This window comes from Rhizophagus irregularis, chromosome 1 (assembly GCF_026210795.1).
Source record: "Rhizophagus irregularis chromosome 1, complete sequence".
NCBI classification, from domain to species: Eukaryota; Fungi; Glomeromycota; class Glomeromycetes; order Glomerales; family Glomeraceae; genus Rhizophagus; species Rhizophagus irregularis.
The window spans coordinates 6,450,393-6,469,908 of record NC_089429.1 but is presented as its reverse complement, the minus strand read 5'-3'; the positions used below and the strand labels follow the sequence as shown (position 1 = coordinate 6,469,908).

Genomic DNA, 19,516 nt, shown 5'->3' with positions numbered 1-19,516 from the left:
TAAATTAAGTGATTACTTTAATTTCGTTAAAACTGTTATCCTCATGTTTTTAAATTGTCGTTTATGTTTAATGTATCATCTAATCCAATGATCTGTGCCTTGGTCATTTCGGGAATACGGATCACTTACATTATACTTCCCTAATTTTCTCAGAGTCCTACTCTTGTTCATGATCATAGCTCTATTGAATGATAACGTTTTAATTAATATATAAAAAATAAATAAATAATAAATAATCACCTTTCAACTCTTGAGAATTTCGGCCTTAAATTTTTCAAGATTATTCCATTGTGTATCCAGTATGATTATATTCTAATTCCGCGCCATATATTCTCGTTCAATTCTTGGAGTGTCAATAGGAACTCCATTATCATCCGCAATTTGAACTAAGTCACAATCCGTTATAAGTTTCAAGAGACGACTTTTTTGATCTCCTGTAAACCAATTGTATGTCTGAATATTGAAGTACTATTCAAATATTAACGATTCAACCTTTTTTTTAAAAAAAAAAATCGACAACTTTAATAAAAATACTTACTTTCATTACTTTCAATAATTTCTTGGCAAACATGGATCTTTAGTAACAACATATTTTGATATTCATGAAAATAAGTTGGAAGCGGCTTTTTGGGAACTTCAAAGAGTTTTGCTTTGGTCTGTCCCCTCAAATCATTGACAAATTTATTAACTTTCATCTTATAGAATCATCAATTTTTGGGATATTGCTCAAGGGAGTAGTTATACTTAGTACTTTATGCGTGCGTCTTCTGTATTATCTTCGTAAGACAGTTCAATAATTTTTTTTTCTTTGTTTTTTCCTTTGATAGTTTCTGTTCATTATCTGGAACGACATCAATTTTCGTTTCTTTCAATTTGTCGTTGCTTTTCGTCCTCATTGTGAGCCTTTTTACATTTAGAAGTGGGAGAAATAGGCTTTGTACGTTTTTTGTATAATGAAAGTCCAGGGTTACCATGTTGAGAGCGAGGCAGTACTTTTAGAATTAGTATTAGACATGTTAATTTTTTTTCTTTACGTTTTTTAAGAATTATTTCGCTGTAAGAAAAATTCAAAGTTCATAAGAAGAAGCAAAGAAATGCATGATGTCAAGCACATCGAGCTGTTTTTTGAATGGTACAAGCCATGTTTATCATAATTTTAGTTCGTTAATTATGGAAAGCCGTCCTTGACAAAAGGTTGATGTCCAAACATCATGAAATATAATATTTAGACATCATGATGGTATGTCTAGACATCATGTTTGATATATGTAGGATGATGTTTGTACATTATTTAATATGATGTGAAAGACATTAACCGACATGATGTCTAGACATCATGCTGATCAAATTACCAAATATAGTATATTTATGAGTTACACAAAATAAAATTTACTATATTTGGTAACATGATGTCTAAGACATCATGTTGGTTGATGCTTGAGCATCATGTTGAATGATGTACAAACATTATTCTACATATATCAAACATGATGTCTAGACATTATCCAACATGATGTCTGGATATCAACCTTTTGTCAAGGACGGCTTTCCATAGTTAATCGTTATCAAAATTACTAAATGTAGAAATATCAAATGTTTTTAAGTCACATTTACATTTGAGTACTGCTAAAAACACATGGCCGAATAAATTTCTTTTATTAGAAAAATTAATTGTGATGCTTTAACAAAGTTCTTTGCAAAAAAAAAGAAAAAAAAAATTCCGAAGATATTGCCGATGATTCTTTAGCAATAGCGCGGAAGAATCAAACACTAAACGGTTATATCTTTTGTCTCATATCATAGAAGTATTCGATCTTTTTAGTTTAATGGTTGTATTGATTTGATTTAAAGGCTGCAATCGTGAATTGTGATAGAAGAACCAATCATGTATAACGCGAAATATCGTATGATCAATTTAACAAAATTGGTATCTTGAATATTTAATTCTTTTGCATGACTTGCCCTCCTGAATTTGACCATTTGGGTAATCATTTTCATGGACTGAAGTACCAATCAAACATATTTTTCCATGAGCGTTGAAGCAGCAATTATAAATATAAATATAAGTTATGCGTCCCCCAAAAATTCTTTTATACAAAATTTAAATGTATCCATTTCTTATATCAAATAAAATGAAGAAAAAATTTGTAATTTGTAACCGATTTAGCCATACGGAATTTAAAAAAGACGTTAAAAAATCTTTAAATTTTAACACTTTAATTAAAATTTTAAATAAATTGATTTAAAAATGTCAGACATCACATCATTTTAAACGAATCTGATGGATGGGGATATGTGTTTTATAATGTGATATTGTTCGACCGTTCTAAATACTTTTCAAGCAAAAATCTAAAACTTATTTTTTATTTAAGGAGGCCGCAGCTATTATAATCTCTTGAAATTTTACGTACTCCCATCATATCAGAGAAAACAAACCTACATCAAGACTCAAGACTTCAAGTTTATTTTCTTTTTTCTTTTTCCTTTTTACTCATTTATTATAGATTTTTCTTTTTTTTTATAGATTTTCTTTATTTGATTTGTTTGATTTTTGATATTTATAGATTTTTTCTTTTTTTTTAATAAATTTGTTTAATCTCAATATGAATCTTACAATTTTGGCATTAATTGCGCCGGCAAGTCTCATATCTGATACATTTTGTAAGAGCAAATTTTTGTGTGAAATGATTTGTCAGTCTTTCCAAAATATTATTAAAATCTACTTTCCCATTTTTTAAAAAATAAAAGAATAAAATACGTTATTAATTTCAAATTTCAAATCTAACTAAACAAGATATTTTTTTTTAAAAAAAATGGAAAGTTACTTACGGGTTTAAATTTGATTGTTAGCTATTCCCTTTAATTAAAAATATAAATATTTTTTAATTTTGGGTCGCGTTATTTTAAAATTATAAATATCGATACTTAAAAAACTACCCTCTTCTCATCTCTAATGGTTAGCATACGATTTCAATTTTACGAAGGAATTCTCTGCGCTATAATATGAGCGATAGTGATAAAAGGGAAAATGGTTATAATGTACACTGTTCATTTTTACCTCCACTAAAATATTTATAAACGTTAAGCACAATCGATCATTAATTGATAATATAGGATACAGCATACAAGGACCCCGAAATATATGTATAAAGATGACAGAAAAAATACGCATTTATCATCATGTGATTTGCCCATCAAACTTTGATGTAAAATTTATACGTAAAAATAGTAAAAATATTATATTAAATATTATATATAATAATACATTCAATAAATATGTTACATAAATATTTGTCATTTTTTTTTAATTAAATTTTTCGACTAAAGTAATCATAAAATATGCCTAATAATTTCATAACACAGGTAATTTGAGAATCCATAAATCTTTATATATATTTTCTTTTATAAAAAGAATAATTCTAAATATTTAAAGCGTAATTGTATTTAAAATATTGATCCTACAAGCATGAAATTATTATCATTAGAATTGTTTTAATTAGATGAATCTAATGATAAAAATATATTTCTTAATATGTGGATTTTAAAAATTTAAAATTAGTGAACTTCATAAACTTTGCAAAATTATGTAATATTAAATATTATATTGGACCTTAAATTGAGCCTCAAATTTTATATAATTCAATTAATATATTGGTTGCCTAGGGTTCTTAATTAATATTGATCATTGATTGATTCAATCAATGACTCGATCACAAAATATTAGATTGCCTTGCCAAGACGCATGGTGAATCATCTGGACTTTGAGTTATCTAAATGCACTTCTCTCTCCACCTTTTATGATGATCGCATCATTTATGTGAATCTCCGACACTTCCTGAATGATCAGTTTGAACAACTTTATTTCTGTAACTTTTTCCTTCCGGCGATATACATCTCAAGCTCATTTGTTTTCCCGGTCTTATTTCTGGAAATTTCTCCGTTTCACCCTTTACGATCACCCGAGAGCTTCTTTCCGTTCCAACGATGTCAATCGATTTGGTATGTTAATTACTGATTCTAATACGATAATAATATTAATGCATTAAAAGATAACATTTCTCCTTAATAAAATTATTAATGAAAATATATCGTAAGACCAAACAGTCAGGCAGCCTCGATTAAAATTGAACTATCAAAATTGGTCGATTATGGAATCTGGCTGCATAAAAAATACTTTGGAACATCATAGTAAAGATATTAATAATATGAAATGAGTAAAAAATGTGAAAATTCATTGTATAAAGTTTCACGTGATCTTTGTTAAGGATTTTCGTAAATATATATATTAAAACGATAAATAATAAATAATAATGATCAATATCAAAGCCGACAGGATATTTTATAACAATTTTCAGTTGAGCCATAACTTTGCTGTTTTGCAAATATTTTCAAATCCGTATGACATTTTTTGCTAAATCTATTAACGAGATCATCGAACATGACATTTGGAGTATCTCTCATGGCACAATTAACTTCAGAATTTTATCCGCTAATCCTCAATCGGACGAATATGTTGTGCCCCAAGTTGCGATCTGCCCCGATTTAAAATTGGGGCAGATCCATTTTGCCCGAAATTGAAATTTCAATTTTGGGCAATCCAACTTGAAATTTCGAAATGGGGCACAGACATTTTACTGCCCGAAATTTTGATTTTGGGTCATGTGACTTATATGATCATCAAAAATCATTGGCTTTCAATTTGTTAATTTGTTTGTGAAACTGTTACGCAAAATTTTGTACACATGATTCCGATGTTACAAGTCGATATACAACCAGTCGACAGATTAACCTAATAGATAATATTGATTATATTTGATTAATTTACACATATAGTATTATTATGTATATTCATTTTTATTATTGTTTATATTATTAATTTTCTGTATTTGTATTGTTTATATGTATACGATTTTTATTAAGATTCATTGTAGAATAATTAGCTCAATAGTAATTAACCGTTCAAATTTATCATTTGTGTTCTATTAAAATGTGGCTTACAATAAAACTGTCACCATTGTAATTACATAGATATATTATAATGAAACACTAACAATCTAGATAGATATATGATGTCAATAGGAAATCAATAGATTAGATTTCGCCCTTAATATCAGAAAAAGAGATGTCAGTTAGATAAAAATAGATATAAATATACCTTCTTAGGGATGCCAACGGTCGGTTCGGTTCGGTTTCGGTTTTAAAACTGCAGTTTTCAACCAAAACCGAACCGACCGCAAAACCGACCGATAAAACTGAACTACAAAACCGATTACAAAAATACCGCAAAATCGAATAAAATAATGCCATAAAGTATCAATTATAACTTTTTGAATAATATTCTTTGAATTGATGTAATTTTTTACAACAATAACGCTGATGTTGTGATTTTTCAGAGAAACGAAAAATCACGTGATCAACGCGTAAATTCGATAATTTCAAAAATGAGAATATTATACATAAAAACACTAAAACAATAGTTTTTAATGGTATTCTCAATAAACAAAATCATTTTTTTTTTCCGGAATATATTAAAATTTACAATTAACCGATCGGTTTTTTGATCGGTTTTTTTTATATATAAAACTGACGGTTAACCGGTCGGTCTTGGACTGAAACCGAACCGATAACCGAACCGGTAAAAACCGGTTATGATCGGTTATAACCGAACTTTTGGCATCCCTATACCTTCTGCCAACTCACTGATAGAAGTAGTGTCAGAATAGTGAAAAAGTGTTCAGAAATCATAAGAGTATTAAGCATTAATTAGTTTTCCCTTGAATTCTTTTAAGTTATCACTTTTATTGTTTTGGTTATAAAACAATAATCCTACGTTTATTCAATAAAAGCATTATACTTCAGTTAACTCCAACTTGTCGTTTCTTTTGTTATCAATCCTTTTTTTCGTGTCTCTCCACCCTAAATTTTATAAAAAAATTTTTTATCATGGAAACAGAAGAATTTTCTTTTATTAGTAAAGATACTTTTAATAAAATTATTGATAAATGTATACAAAACAGTAAATCTAAAACATCTGAAAAGCAATTTATAAATAGACACCTTTATGATGAAATAAAAACAGTTCTTTTAGATCATGTTTCTACATTACGGGATGCAGACTTTCGTTATTGGTGTAGAAAGAATTTCATTTTATTAAATACTGGAGGTGATTCTGTTGTATGTAAAAATAATAATAAAAGAACAAAAACAGCTTTAGATAAAGAAGGTAAATCTGCTGATTTTTTACCAATATTAGTCTTAGAAGAAATGTATAAAACAATTTGTTTGGAGCATGTACAAAATGTTCATTGTGGACAAAAAAAATTGTATAGAAAATTAAGAAGCAAATGGTATGGGGTGAAAAAGAAGATTATAGAGGAGTTTGTGAATCATTGTGAAATATGTGTACCACGCAGAACTATGTCCAAATCCACCTTAGCAGCAAGGCCTATAGTTGCGAAAAGATTTCTTTCGAGAGTACAGGTAATTTTAATGTTTGATTTTTAGCTTCTGTTTGATTACTTTACCTCCTGTTTAATTTGCTATATTTTTTTATAATATTTAGATGGATTTAGTTGATTTACGTCAGTATTCTGACAATGATTTCAAATATATCTTACATGTAAGAGATCATTTTTCCCGTTATTCATGGGCAAAACCCTTAACTTCTAAGGAACCCGCAGCTATTGCAGGGATATTATATGAAATTTTTTGTCAATTTGGACCTCCAATTATTTTGCAAAGTGATAATGGCAAAGAATTTACTGCACAAATAATTAAAAATCTAGTAGACTTATGGCCTGGTTTAAAATTGGTAAATGGTAGACCTAGGCATCCACAATCACAAGGCTTAATAGAAAGAGCAAATTCTATTTTAGAAAAAAAAATTGGAATGTGGATGGAACAAAATAATTCAATAAATTGGACTTTGTGCTTAAATTATGTTATTTTTACTATGAATAATACTATATGCCGAGCTACCAATAAAACTCCATATGAAATAGTATTTGGTATGCATCCACACAGTGATATAGCATGGATGGAACATCTATTTAAAGAAGAAAATTGTATAGATGAAGAGCAATTATTAGAAAATATTAATGTAGAACAAGAAGATACTTCACTTGACTTTGAAGAAGTAAGTATAAATAAAAAAATCTTTAAATTTGTTTATAATAAAATAATTTTTTTTAAAAAATTACAATATATAACATAGGAAAATGACGAAAATGAAGATAATAATAGTAATTCTATTCATGATAAACATCAGAGTAAAAGTAGAAATACAAAGGTAGTTAACCGTAATATATTTATTTAATCACAATATTTTAAATCAAATTATTTCAATATATTAAAAATTTGTTTATAATTTTATGCAGTCATTGAATAAAAATTCTAAAAACAAAGGTAAACAAAAGCAAGTAACTTTTGCTGTTAACAATAATCAAAATAAAGAATCAGATTATAATCACTACAATAATGATCTTAACAAAGATTCCGATAATTTTAATGAAGATTCTGATGATCTTAATAAAGATACTGATGATTCTAATGAAGATTCTGATGATTTTAACGAAGATGCTAATAATTTTAATGAAAATTCTGATGATTCTAACAAAGATTCTGATGATTTTAATGAAGATCATGCTAATAATCTTAATGAAGATTCTGATGATTTTGATGAAAATTCTGAAGATTTTAACGATCTTAGAAGCAATTTAACAAAAATAAAAATATTAAGAAGGTAAACAAAAAAGTTATATTCTTGATTAAATTTTTAATTTATTTTAGTAAACTCTTTTTTGAATTTGTATTAATAAAGCAACCTAAACCTAAGCAAGTATCTAATGTTGATTCAAGTACATTATTTCAATTAAAACCTCCACAAATTAAAAATATCACTTGGGAAGAGATTAATGCATCATGGGAAGGCATGTTTGGATATAGTAATAAATTAAGATTAGGCGTAATTAAAAGAGACATCCTAGGATGTTTACGTGATTTAAAAGCAATGCGCGAAACAAATTCATTTGACAATATTTTATTAAATATTTGGGAAAAAAATTCAACAAGTGGCTTGATGAACTAGATAATGAACAAAATGTGAGTTGTAATAATTTCTATTTTAATTATTATATTTAATTATTTATTTTTATTTTTTAAAAAATATATTTATTAATTTATTTTTATTTTTTTAGTCTGAAACAATTGAAGCTTCAACATCTCATGATTATATACGTGAAGATGCAAAAATGAATAACAAAAAATATAGAGATGACATGAAAATATTAATGGAGAAAAAAGTTAAAAAGAAAGATCTATTTAAGGTTGGTGATATTGTTAATCTTAAAATTCCAAAAGCAGATAAAGGAAAATTAGGACGCAGTCATTTACCTTGTAAGATTTTACAAGTTAAATCTAATGGCTTTTACAATTTGGGATGTTTTGCGGGAACATTAAATGTAAACTATAAGGGAAATTGTTTGGAATCAACTGAATTAACTTCTATGGCTGAATTAACAAATATTCCAAACAAGGTAGTAACTGTTACAGAAGCAGTTAGATTACAAAGTAATATAAATTCAGTTAAATGCAAATGTCCTAATACAAATTGTAGTACTATGAAATGTGCATGTAAGAAATTAAATTTGTCTTGTAATATTAGATGTCATCCTGGTAAAACATGTCATAATCCTTCTTTATAATAATTAAAAATTTTATAAATCTACAATAATAAAGATCTAATTTTATAATTATAAATTGTTTATTTTGGAATTTTAAAAGTTTTCTATTGCAAAAATTTAAGATAAATTTTATAAAATATTGAGTATTAACATTAACAACTAAAATATAAAATAAAAGATTCAAATTTTAAATAATTAAATGATTAAAAAAAAATTAATTAAAAAATTGCGACAATATAAATAAATGTATAGAGTGAAATTAAGACCTTAAATAAGTATTATTTCTATTTTAATTTTATAGAAAAATAATAGTTAACTTAAAGTCTTACTACATTCGTTAATTTAAATTTGGGGCAAATATAGATACCAGGCCTATGGTGCCCCAAGTTAACTATTGCCCAAATTTTAAATTGGAGCAAATATAGATATCGGGACTATGGTGCCCCAAGTTAACTATTGCCCAGATTTTAAATTGGGGCAAATATAGATATCGGGACTATGGTGCCCCAAGTTAACTATTGCCCAAATTTTAAATTGGGGCAAATATAGATATCGGGACTATGGTGCCCCAAGTTAACTATTGCCCAAATTTTAAATTGGGGCAAATATAGATATCGGGACTATGGTGCCCCAAGTTAACTATTGCCCAAATTTTAAATTGGGGCAAATATAGATATCGGGACTATGGTGCCCCAAGTTAACTATTGCCCAGATTTTAAATTGGGGCAAATTGAGATATCGGGACTATGGTGCCCCAAGTTAACTATTGCCCAGATTTTAAATTGGGGCAAATTGAGATATCGGGACTATGGTGCCCCAAGTTAACTATTGCCCAAATTTTAAATTGGGGCAAATTGAGATATTGGGTCTGTGGTGCCCCAAGTTAACTATTGCCCAAATTTTAAATTGGGGCAAATTGAGATATCGAGCCCGTGGTGCCCCAAGTTGACTATCACCCCAATTTAAAATTTGGGCAATAGTTAACTTGGGGCACCACAGGCCCAATATCTCAATTTGCCCCAATTTAAAATTTGGGCAATAAAATTGTATTGCCCCAATTTGAAATTTTAAGTTGGATCGCCCCAAATTGAAATTTAGATTTGGGGCAGATCATCAACTTGGGGCACAACATAAACGACCGTCCCCCTCAAGGACACAAAAATAACACCTATAGTAACAACGGAGAACGCTTCATATATGGATATCTAGTTCCTCAATTAGACGAAGACGTTAACAAACCACTTTACGCATCTTAAAATAATAAACCCAAGAAGAATCCAACGAATAATGGGGATTATCCGCTGGATAAAAATGAATACTACGATCAAAATTATACAACACTTTAGGACTTACTGTATCCATACATGACGATAATATTAGTCAGATACAAAATAGAATCCAAGATATGGAATATAAACTAAAGGAATTGACTACAACCGTCACAAATCAAGAAAAAGTCATAATTAATCAAGAATCTATGATCAATAAATTAGGTGAAATAGTCCACAATTTAAGTACCATTACACAATCTATTTTAACAAATCAAAATGGACGTCAAGACGAACAAAGAAATGCTATCATATATTATCAACGAATCATATATCGGAAGCTAAACAAACGACTGATATTGTTGATGTTGAAAAGGACGACGACAGTGTACCAGGTTCTGATAAATCAACCCGTACTACACGTCCAAAAACACCAACTTCAGTTCAAATGGAAACTGAAACAACTAATGATACTACGCCACTTAACGAACAACGACAATCTATCAAACACCCAAAAATCATAAAACTAAACGATTCATCGAATGTGACAACACCTTAGTTAGCGATCTAGAAGACGCTACTGATAATACGAACAAGCTAGTACAAGTCACTCAATGGGATATAATAATGAATTAATTATCAATGAAGATTTTGATACCTCTTATAATGATTCAACTCAACCATTCACCGGCTCACTAGCTGGACAAAAATGCGCTAGGTACACTCCCTTCACCCATATATATAACACATCATCAACAAAAAGAATCAAAAAGAGAGGTTACGAAAAATACAGTACTTACTGACCAATCATCAACATAGAATGTTCATTCTTTAAATACTTCATATACTCAAAATAATAACAACCCATTCTTATTTACCTTCACTTAACTCTCTCTTCATCATACGAACAACCCCAATCTACTTACCAAATAGAAAACTACACTACACGCACCCAATAGATATATATCGATGACATCAATATATTAAATTAAATTAACAACAATAACTCCTCTTACGAGACAAATACATCCACAATAACAGAACACAATAATATTTCTTTACATTTTAATGATTACATTAAATAGGCACCATCAACATACAACAAGGATATCACTCAAAATTAAACGATATCCTATCATTTTATAAATTTGAGAAATTCGACATACTTACATTAACAGAATTAGGATACCAAAACAACACGAAAAACATACTATGGTACACATCAATTACATATACATATGACCATTGAAGATAATAACGACAAAGTCCGTATATATTACGACGTAAACGGCTCGACTAAAGAATCAAAAGTCGCAGTAGTCTTATCAAATTCACTTTCCAAACATATTATTAAAACAACCCATTACAAAGGAAGAGTGTTAACAATTGATCTATGTTTAAATACACAAAACACATTAGATTAATTAACGTATACTTACTGGCAGACCAATCAAAAGATAAAGACTTAACTATTGAACTTTACAACTATATTGAAAATACTATCAAAACAAGAAAACAAAACAAATATAAAATCACCATAATGAGATTTCAACATAGATTTAGACGTAATCAAAACGAACAAAATAAATACCCACATTGGAAATCTAAAATTAAAGATACACTTAAAACCTGTTCTTAGAAGACGTACTTAAATTTCATCAACGAAAACCATACGATGTTTTACAGGGTATCGAACAAGGCGAAGTTATAAGTCCAATTCTATGAATCTGTTATTACGATCCAATGTTCGCTAAATTAATGAATCTCCTGACCAATAACTTAACAAAAATTAATCAAAACTCAGACCAACAAATCAACTTTAACACATCAGTAGTAGGATATTTGGACGATACCAGTTGGTACGCGCCAAGTTTAGAGAAATTGAAATTGGCGAACGAATTCTACGAACTGGCTAATATCACCATCAATCATGATAAATACGAAATTTTAACAAACGACAAGAAAAGATGCAACAAAGAAATTACATTACAGGTCACTCATCAAAAATCAATTAAAGTTACTACAGTTTATATCAATGCTTTCCATACTCATGGCCCGAATTTATCATTACCTAAATCTACATACGACAAATATCATACATAACAAATTGTCCCCTTGTATCAACAATTTTTTCTATAACCAATTTTACGCATATTGCGCGTTTGCGCCATTACTAACGTGCTTCCAATTCAAGAATGTTTAAAATTATAGGTTACCAAAAAATCTTACAACCCAGTATGAATACTGGTTACCACATTTCCCAACACTGAACGATTTAATGGTTCTTCTAAAGGGAAAGCGTCACTTTTAACTAAAGAATTAGTATTATACAACAAATTTAACATTACTTTCTTATCCCATAATAATCCCCATAACAGGAGGTAATACCCCATTATTTATCATATATCGAATCTTACAAAACAAGACATTACTTCACTTAGATAAAAACATATAATGTTTAAAGACCAAATTACCACGATAGACGGAGAACATGGAATCATATTCGTGATCTCCCCTCAAAACAAATTTAAAGGTCGTAAACCAAACTGGTTTTGCAAATTGAATCCGACGGTATTTTGACGCCACAAAATCGCAGATTAACCATACCTTTAACGTCACCATTTATCAATTATTTGTATTATAAGGCACCAAAAATCACGCTTAGTTACTATCATCGCCCAAATAACGAATGGACTATTTATTGGGACGCCGGACGCAGTCACCAACAAAGAACTCTATGGATAAACTATTGGACAAGTTAACGATCCTATGAAAATATCGATCACGTATAGGAACATTTTATACCTTATACTCATCCAGACGATAATTTTCAAGGATTCACACCACAAAGTCAAGCCCCTATTTTAATTCCTTACCCAGGGGCCAAAATGTGTCCTTATGAATACTAATCAATTAATCAAGTTTTCAATTCACTCTAGTAAATACAAACCTAATTTTAATTCACGTCTGCTATCAAAACGTAGTATCTTTCCAACATCCAACATTTAACAACAAATCCATACGTTCAAAACATAACGATTTTAACAACCGATCTTAACACATTTCCACCGCCAATAAAGCTATCCATCATCATATTATGCAATTTTTGATGCGGATATTATACAGCTTTTATGCGGACATATAGAAAGACTTAAATTCTATAGAGACGGTTCTTTACGAAAATATAATAAGGAGTCGAACACTACAACATGCATAAGTTTTGGTTGGGCAAAAGACCAGTCAACACCACCTCTTACAGTCTTACTCTCAAAGTAGTACTACAATTTCTCCGTCGTCTACTAAAGCTGAAGGATATGCAGTTTTAACGGCCATTATGACATGTCCCGAGAATAGTACAGTCAGCATCTATACCGACTTGCAGAACGTTATTTCAACATACTACAACACTTCTAACCAATTACTTTCGGAACGTAGATATCTTAAAATTAACAATTATACACTCAACGTAACTTAAATATCATTTTCCATAAGATCAAAGAACACCTACAACAAAATGGTTGATGTTCTGGCCAAAGAAGGTTAGACACGCCTCCGATTTTGATTAACCCGAAATTCGTCTCCAATTCGTTAATGACGTCTATGTGGGACGCCATAGAACCGATCGATAGAGATATTAGGAAATTTGGAACAAGGATTAGTGAAGCGTATACGTACGATGGACATTCATTTTCAAAGTGATCACAAATTTCCAGTAATCATTCCGTCATTCGATGACGGAAATACACTGGCCGCTCACACAGGATTGGATCAAACATAACAACACTTTGGATATGTGTAGTCCTTTCAAAACTAAAAAAATGCCTGTAAATCAAGAGTTTAAATTATATTCTTCCATGTGGCGATATATTACAAAAACACTACCCTTTATTATACCCATCCCGACTTATCCTCTGTCACCTCTGCTCCGTCTGCTCAAAAATGAAGACACGAATTCACATTTGGGCGATGGACCAGGCGCTACAACTCATTTTAACGGAACAAAACTCAAAAGTTTTATTATCCCATATAAACACAAAACAACGTTAAGGTTATTCACGCAAGTCACCTCTATATCTCATCCGATCTACCTAATTATTCGCCAACTAATACCTGTGGAATTAGCCAATTCAACAATATAAGAATAAATACACTGCAACTAAACAATTCATTTAATTCACAACTTTACCAACTGATCTGGAAAACACATTGTGATGCGCTTAAGACATAAGAATTATCTCAAGGGATAAAACTAAAAAGAAAAGAAATCATACAAACATCGAGCTAAGAATAACAAAACACGCAACTCAAGTCAATCGACTATTCCTATTCCACCTCACCGTTCTGATCCATGACCAAATGTTACTGTCTTCTAATTCTCTTAATATAATATACATAGTAATCAAATTTTTTTTTAAATTGTTATTATTATTTTGGTTTCCCACTCACTAAAAAATTACAATAATCGTTAATGGTCATTTTATAACGAGTAAATTGACCATCCACGCTAGCGTAAATATTTGATCTTTCGTAAGTCTATCTAAATAATCCTTCATAAAATTCAAATATTTAGTACGAGTTTTACATGAAGTATAATAATCATCCAATTCATCAGTCCCAAAATTAGAATTATTTTTATAAGCTTCTATCATGAGCATTTGAAAAGGTTTTACATCAGTTACATGTCCATATTTCATTAGCCATCATTTAAAAAAATGATCTATATCGTCCTCTAAAAGGATAGGGTTTTTAGCGGGAGAGAAAGTAATTTCAGTCATGGTTCCGAAAAGTTAATTATCCTTGCACGAATTAGCTTCTACAAGAAAAAAAAAAATCTAAAATGAATTTCTTTTTTTCTAATAATGGTGCTAAGGGTCTGGTACAAAATCCCGAATGTCAAAATCCCGAAAATCCCGAACCGGGCAGCATTATGCTTAATGTTGGCCAATATTTCGGGATTTCGTACCATTCGGGATATTGTACGGATCCCGGTGCTAAATGCAACTTATGATCGTTAGAATGAGCCTTAACTTTCAGCAGTGATACATGTAATTGACTAAATATTTGATACCTTGGCATAACAGACAGTTATTGATTTTTGGAGCCGTCTTGAGTTAATTTAGGATTATCCAAGACTCCAGGTTGTTATGCGTTTATATGGGTATATGGGATGGGATCCGTACAAAATCCCGAATGTCAAAATCCCGAATGGTACGAAATCCCGAAATATTGGCCAACATTAAGCATAATGCTGCCCGGTTCGGGATTTTCGGGATTTTGACATTCGGGATTTTGTACCAGACCCGTTTATATGGTTGATTGAGAATCTGTATAAATCGTCACGTGATTAAATTTAAGACATATCGTAAAAATCGAAAACGTTTGCCATTGTTCAAATGAACAACAGTATGAGCGCTAGGGGAAGTGAAATACCAGCTGTATCCCATCTTGGTTTGGTAAGTTTGTCATTTCTTTTTAAAAAGCCACGGCATAAATTCTAATTGGTTAAAATCTTGTAATCTATTAGTAATATTAAAAAATTCTGTATTTAAAGAATTGGTAAAAGTAATTTTTTAATTAAAAATTAACAATAGAAGTAGGGGAACTAGTAAAGAAAAGGCATTAGGCGTCAAGTCTACGATTGGATTTGGATTAGATGTGGGTGATAATATTCTAAAAAATCATTGTATGTGATCGTACGATAAGTAATATGTGGTTTGTTGAGTTGTCTAATTTTGTTTGAGTTGGAAAAACGTAGAAGAAGGTATTGGTAAGTTGTGCACTAATGATGTAATTAGGTCAAATATCACCTATATCTGATATAGTAGGAGTTATGTAACGCGCGGAGATTCTTGATTTAGGTGTTGATGTCGTGTCGTTTGGGAAGGTTGATGACAGACTCAGGTTAAAGTGATAATGTTCGATGTATACCATAGGAAAGGAAGTTTTTTTCGAACACTTTGCCGTATATGATGTCAGAAATTTGATTAGATTACATTATGTAATCTCATAATCGATAAAATATATCACGTGATATTATAAATATGTAATTCTGGCCGGCATCATTAGTTTGACCTGAATTTATACAACATATATTAATTGACTGTGATATATCACATATGATGATCGGGAATGTCGATCATAAAGTGATGAATGATTGTCAAAAAAATTATATTTGTGTGATGCACTATATATAGATAGGATTAGCCATTAGGATTCTTTGTTGCGTTAACATACATGTAATATAACCTTTCTCTAAAGAAAAAAAAAAATATGGTTCAACTTATCATGAAACAATTGAAACATTTTTTATCTCCTGAAAATAAACATGAACACAAGTAATGAAAATATAAGGATTGTCAATCTAATAATCTTTTTTAAGAATAATATATTTTTCAAGAAATTCACACGGAGTTTGTTAAAAAAAATTGAATAATTTTAAAATAACAATACAATTTTAAATAATAACCAATAAAAAAAAATATGAGAGTAGAAAACTAATTTTTTTTAAAGTTAGCAGATCTTAGATATACAGGGCCTAGCTCGATCCATAATAACAAAACGAGCATAAAATAGGACAATCCGTATGTAACTCTTTTGAATTTCTTTTCTTCTTTTTCTGTAAAAAGAATAATTAAAAAAACAATTAAAAAAAAAATATATGTATAATTTTCTTTTTTTTTATTATATGTATATTATATATTAATAAAATAAATTTCTTTCTTTTTTATATTATTAAATCAAATTATGATAAACATGTGTGAAACATATAAAAGAATTTTTGTAACACAAAAATCTTTTAAGTTCTAAATGGACAAACAAAAAAAAATAAAGTATATTACATTTGGATTAGAAATTCCAATGCATGTTGGCGTTCTAGAATTGGTATTCGGCATCTTTTTTTTAGGTTTTTTACACAAAAGAACTATTAGAAAGTAATAAATAAGTCTACATGTGACTGTGAGTGAAAAGTTTAATAAAAGCTTAAATCCCGTGATCAACATCAGGATCACAAAAAAAAATATTTTATAAATTTTTCATTAATTAAAATTACATGTGTACAAAAATTACTACGCCATGGTAAAGCAGAAAAGTTATAATAAATGAATAGTAAAACAAAATTTTCATTACACACGCATTTTGTCGGAAGACATAGATATGATATTGAAAATGATCCTGAAATTGCTCAGTTGATTGAATATCTAAAAGCAAAAAAAGCGCTGCGACAACAACTAAAAGACCTCATGAATCTATAATGCCGTCAACTAGGAATTTATTCGTCCCATCAATCATATCAAACACTTAAACGAATAAGACATCCTACATGAAAAGCTCTAGAAGAATCCATCATAACGAAATATTCCTGAGGGTACCCGTGAAAATGAAACAGTCCATCATAAGAAACCGAAGATCACTAATGAAAAGTTTAAAACGAAAACAATCAATTTTTTGAAAAAGTAGGTGTCATTAACTTAAATAGCTAATAATATAAATTATATATTAATTTAAAATAAAAAGTTACAGGAAGACGTTCTCGCTGAATAATTTTTATTAAATTTATTATGATCGTGATTTTTAAGTTCACGTAATCATGTTACATACTGATAACGTGATGCTCCATTTCATCAAGAAATTTTTACAGAATAGAAGTACGTCATTGATTTGTCACCACAACTGAAGCTACATCAACTTCAAAAAATTTTAATTTGATTTTCTAACAGATCGAAAGCTGTAACTCACAATTTCTAACATATAAAAGTTATTTATTGAAAATATATTACATACTAAAACACTCGTTGAAATTCTTTTGTGAAAGAAAAATATTCAGTCGTGTTATTATTTAGAGTCGTTCAATTTGTCTTAAAAAAAAAAAAAATTTAATTTTTTTATTTATTGTACGCGTTATTATAAAATAATATAAATAAAACTTCGGTTAGAATAATAAAATATTATTATTAAATTATGATCCCTTGAACAATTCATCCGCCATTAAAAGTCGAAGATGCCTCAAATGATGTGTTTACATTTTTTACGTTCGCAAATTGAGGTATTTAGTAACTAATATGTAGCATATAACATCCGTCGCCATTATTTATGGTAACAGAAGCAGAAGAAAAGCGGTTATAGATTCTTTTATATCTAATTAATAAATTGTTAGGCAACTATGAAATGAATGGAACATGAATAATTCGGAAATTCAACAATGCGAAAAAATAATTAAGCATTTTTTCTTTTTATTATTACTAGAGTTTTATATAAAAAATATATAATTATGGACTAAAAACATATACACACAATTATGAAAATTATCAATGACGTTTTCGTGAGATGTAGTATATGCATGGAAAATATATGAATACTGTATGATCATCTATATGCTTTAATAACGAAAAGTTTATTTACTGCGGAAATGATTGCAGCGATCCAAACTTTAATTCCTGAATTTTACAAAATTATATAGAAAAAAGGATTTAGAGTATGTCATATAAGAAAATATGAAGGTTAATTAAAAATTTCCTAAGATATTAAGAAATGGATTACGAAATTATTCATTATGTTAATCACTGCAGTCGACTGCGGGTCGGGCAATAAGTACTTAAATGAATTGACGATCGTAAAAAATCACTTAAAATCTTTGTGAAATAATCTAAGACTTCATGATATAATCACACTACAAATATTTTGTGAAAAAAATAATGAATTAACTAAATTCGGTCATATTTTTCTTGATAAGATACGAGGATTTTTTTTTAGAAAAAAAGATGGCAGATGACTAATTCTGAAGCGCCAACATGCATTTGTAATTTCAAAAAATGTAACCTTTTAAAAGAATTATTAAATAAAATTTTCATTTTGAACTTTCTAGAATCAAGTAAACCCTTACTTAAATTAGATTTCGAAAGTTCTTATTGACATTTTTAATTGTATAAATTCTTGTAAGATTATATTTTTCACATGTGTTTATGTCATTGAAATAAAAAATTCTTTTTTTAATTCCTATTCATTATTCCTTTTGCGTAATTTCATTGTATGAATAAGAATCATATTCAAATAAACGTTATATATTGGTGATAACTTCGCATTCTTGTGATTTTAAGAGATTTCTTTTATTTAAAATTTTGGCGTGGGCAATACAATAGTTAGTAATTTTTCCACACCAACATACCCGTCATTATACTTGATTATTTTTAAATAAAATAATTCCCATCATATTATGAACGAGTTGCTGTATTTTTAACTGCATAGTGCATATTAACAATTAACAAGTTTTTTTTTTGTGAATATCAAATATCACATGAATCACATGAACTATTAAAATAAGGTTTACAGATCCTACATGAGAAGTCAGGGGCTATTTATATATCTAACATTCCATCTCGGATGTTCCGGCATATTTATAAAGTGATAACAAAATAGTAAATTAATTGAGGTGATAAGTTATGCGATCATGGGTAAAAATTCTTTCACAAAAAGTGGATCTTTTCCTATAAGGAATTATGGCGCATCTATTTTTTAATATATGCACAATACATGTTGTTATGTGATTGTCATACGAATGATTGAATGATT

The 19,516-nt window shown here is 29.2% G+C and overlaps 4 protein-coding genes across 4 annotated transcripts; 3 read left to right on the top strand and 1 right to left on the bottom strand.

The window, feature by feature from the left end:
- Positions 1-312: 312 nt before the first annotated feature.
- OCT59_001330 (uncharacterized protein) lies at positions 313-695 on the bottom strand (the record flags this gene model as incomplete). The annotated part of the gene is made up of 2 exons (XM_066139486.1): positions 313-434; positions 539-695. The coding sequence occupies 2 exons, from the start codon at positions 693-695 to the stop codon at positions 313-315; spliced, it is 279 nt and encodes a 92-aa protein (XP_065988885.1).
- A 5,248-nt stretch (positions 696-5,943) lies between these two features.
- Positions 5,944-8,702, top strand: OCT59_001329 (uncharacterized protein; the record flags this gene model as incomplete). Its single annotated transcript, XM_066139485.1, has 7 exons — positions 5,944-6,223; positions 7,002-7,135; positions 7,214-7,288; positions 7,377-7,741; positions 7,789-7,963; positions 8,071-8,100; positions 8,196-8,702. 7 exons carry the CDS (start codon positions 5,944-5,946, stop codon positions 8,700-8,702), a joined length of 1,566 nt encoding a protein of 521 aa, XP_065988884.1.
- A 1,384-nt stretch (positions 8,703-10,086) lies between these two features.
- On the top strand, positions 10,087-10,508 carry OCT59_001328 (uncharacterized protein; the record flags this gene model as incomplete). The annotated part of the gene is made up of 2 exons (XM_066139484.1): positions 10,087-10,182; positions 10,251-10,508. 2 exons carry the CDS (start codon positions 10,087-10,089, stop codon positions 10,506-10,508), a joined length of 354 nt encoding a protein of 117 aa, XP_065988883.1.
- A 3,259-nt stretch (positions 10,509-13,767) lies between these two features.
- On the top strand, positions 13,768-14,088 carry OCT59_001327 (uncharacterized protein; the record flags this gene model as incomplete). The annotated part of the gene is made up of 1 exon (XM_066139483.1): positions 13,768-14,088. One exon carries the CDS (start codon positions 13,768-13,770, stop codon positions 14,086-14,088), a length of 321 nt encoding a protein of 106 aa, XP_065988882.1.
- Between the last annotated feature and the right edge of the window lie 5,428 nt (positions 14,089-19,516).